The following is a 1,052-nucleotide window of genomic DNA, read 5'->3' on the forward strand; positions in this document are numbered from 1 at the left end:
CACCCGGTCAAAATTCAAAATTTCCTACCAACGAAAAAGTATTAGGTGTGTCCCGCGCGCTCATATGACCTTATGCAGTTGCGAGCGCCGTAAAACCCTATACTAAACAAACAAACCTCTACTAAAACTTTAAAAAACTAACCCTTAGCCCTTGTGCCCCACATCTCCTTCATTATGGTCAAGGCGTTTTATATGACCAAAGTACATGTATTGTGCTTTTTTACTTTTCATTTTGTTTGCCGGAGATTTGTTTGTCTTGGGTGCAGAATTTTGACACATTTAGTCGTTTTTCTCTCCATCTAAAAGAAAATAGAACTATATATTAAACTTGTGGTATAGTAACAAGAAAATCCTTCAAATTAGCTGCTTAGAATTTAGCCATCTGCTTCATCAACAGTGAAGATAGACCATTCTATTTTCAAGGGCATAGCTGATCAAGTGTGTTAGTGTTTTACATGTATAGCCTATAAAATGGCAGCTTGCACTATAAAATCATGCTTCCTGTGAAAATGAGATTGTTTCAGTTGCTATCAGGTGTGCTGGGCTAGTAGATTTTAAAGCGCGTATAGCTTGCTGATGAGCAGGAATTGGCGCCATTCAAATGCTGCTTATTATTTGTATATTATTATTTTATTTATTTTTTAAAATTTATTTATTTATCTACTTATTTATCATTATTGCAATTATGATGATGATGATGATGATGATGATGATGATGATGATGATGATGATGATGATGATGATGATGATTATTGTCATCATCATCATCATCATTATCATTATAATTATCATGAACACTATCATTATCATTATTATCATCATCATCATCTTCATCTTTACGTATCATTCGTTGTCTAGGCACAAAAAGATCAAGCAGCAGCTGACTGAGCGCTTTGACCACGACTTCTACGGCATGACTCCCGACCACCCACCCGGCTCCACTCACCCAACCGTGAACGACGAGCTGCCCAACAGGATCGCAGCCGGGATGATCAAGGTCAAATCCAACGTCCGAAGCTTTTCTGAAAAGGGTGAGTAATAATGATATAATT

The 1,052-nt window shown here is 37.0% G+C and overlaps 1 protein-coding gene across 1 annotated transcript in view; it reads left to right on the forward strand.

Annotated features, from left to right (window-relative positions):
- LOC101860716 (flavin-containing monooxygenase 5) overlaps positions 1–1,052 on the forward strand; it is a gene marked incomplete at its 3' end in the record, with an annotated part of 40,151 nt that overhangs the window by 32,341 nt on the left and 6,758 nt on the right. Inside the window, 1 exon segment of the mRNA XM_035973214.1 lies at positions 859–1,031. Coding sequence (XP_035829107.1) covers positions 859–1,031 — 173 coding nt within the window.

The sequence above is a fragment of the Aplysia californica genome, unplaced genomic scaffold (assembly GCF_000002075.1).
Source record: "Aplysia californica isolate F4 #8 unplaced genomic scaffold, AplCal3.0 scaffold00026, whole genome shotgun sequence".
Lineage (NCBI taxonomy): Eukaryota > Metazoa > Mollusca > Gastropoda > Aplysiida > Aplysiidae > Aplysia > Aplysia californica.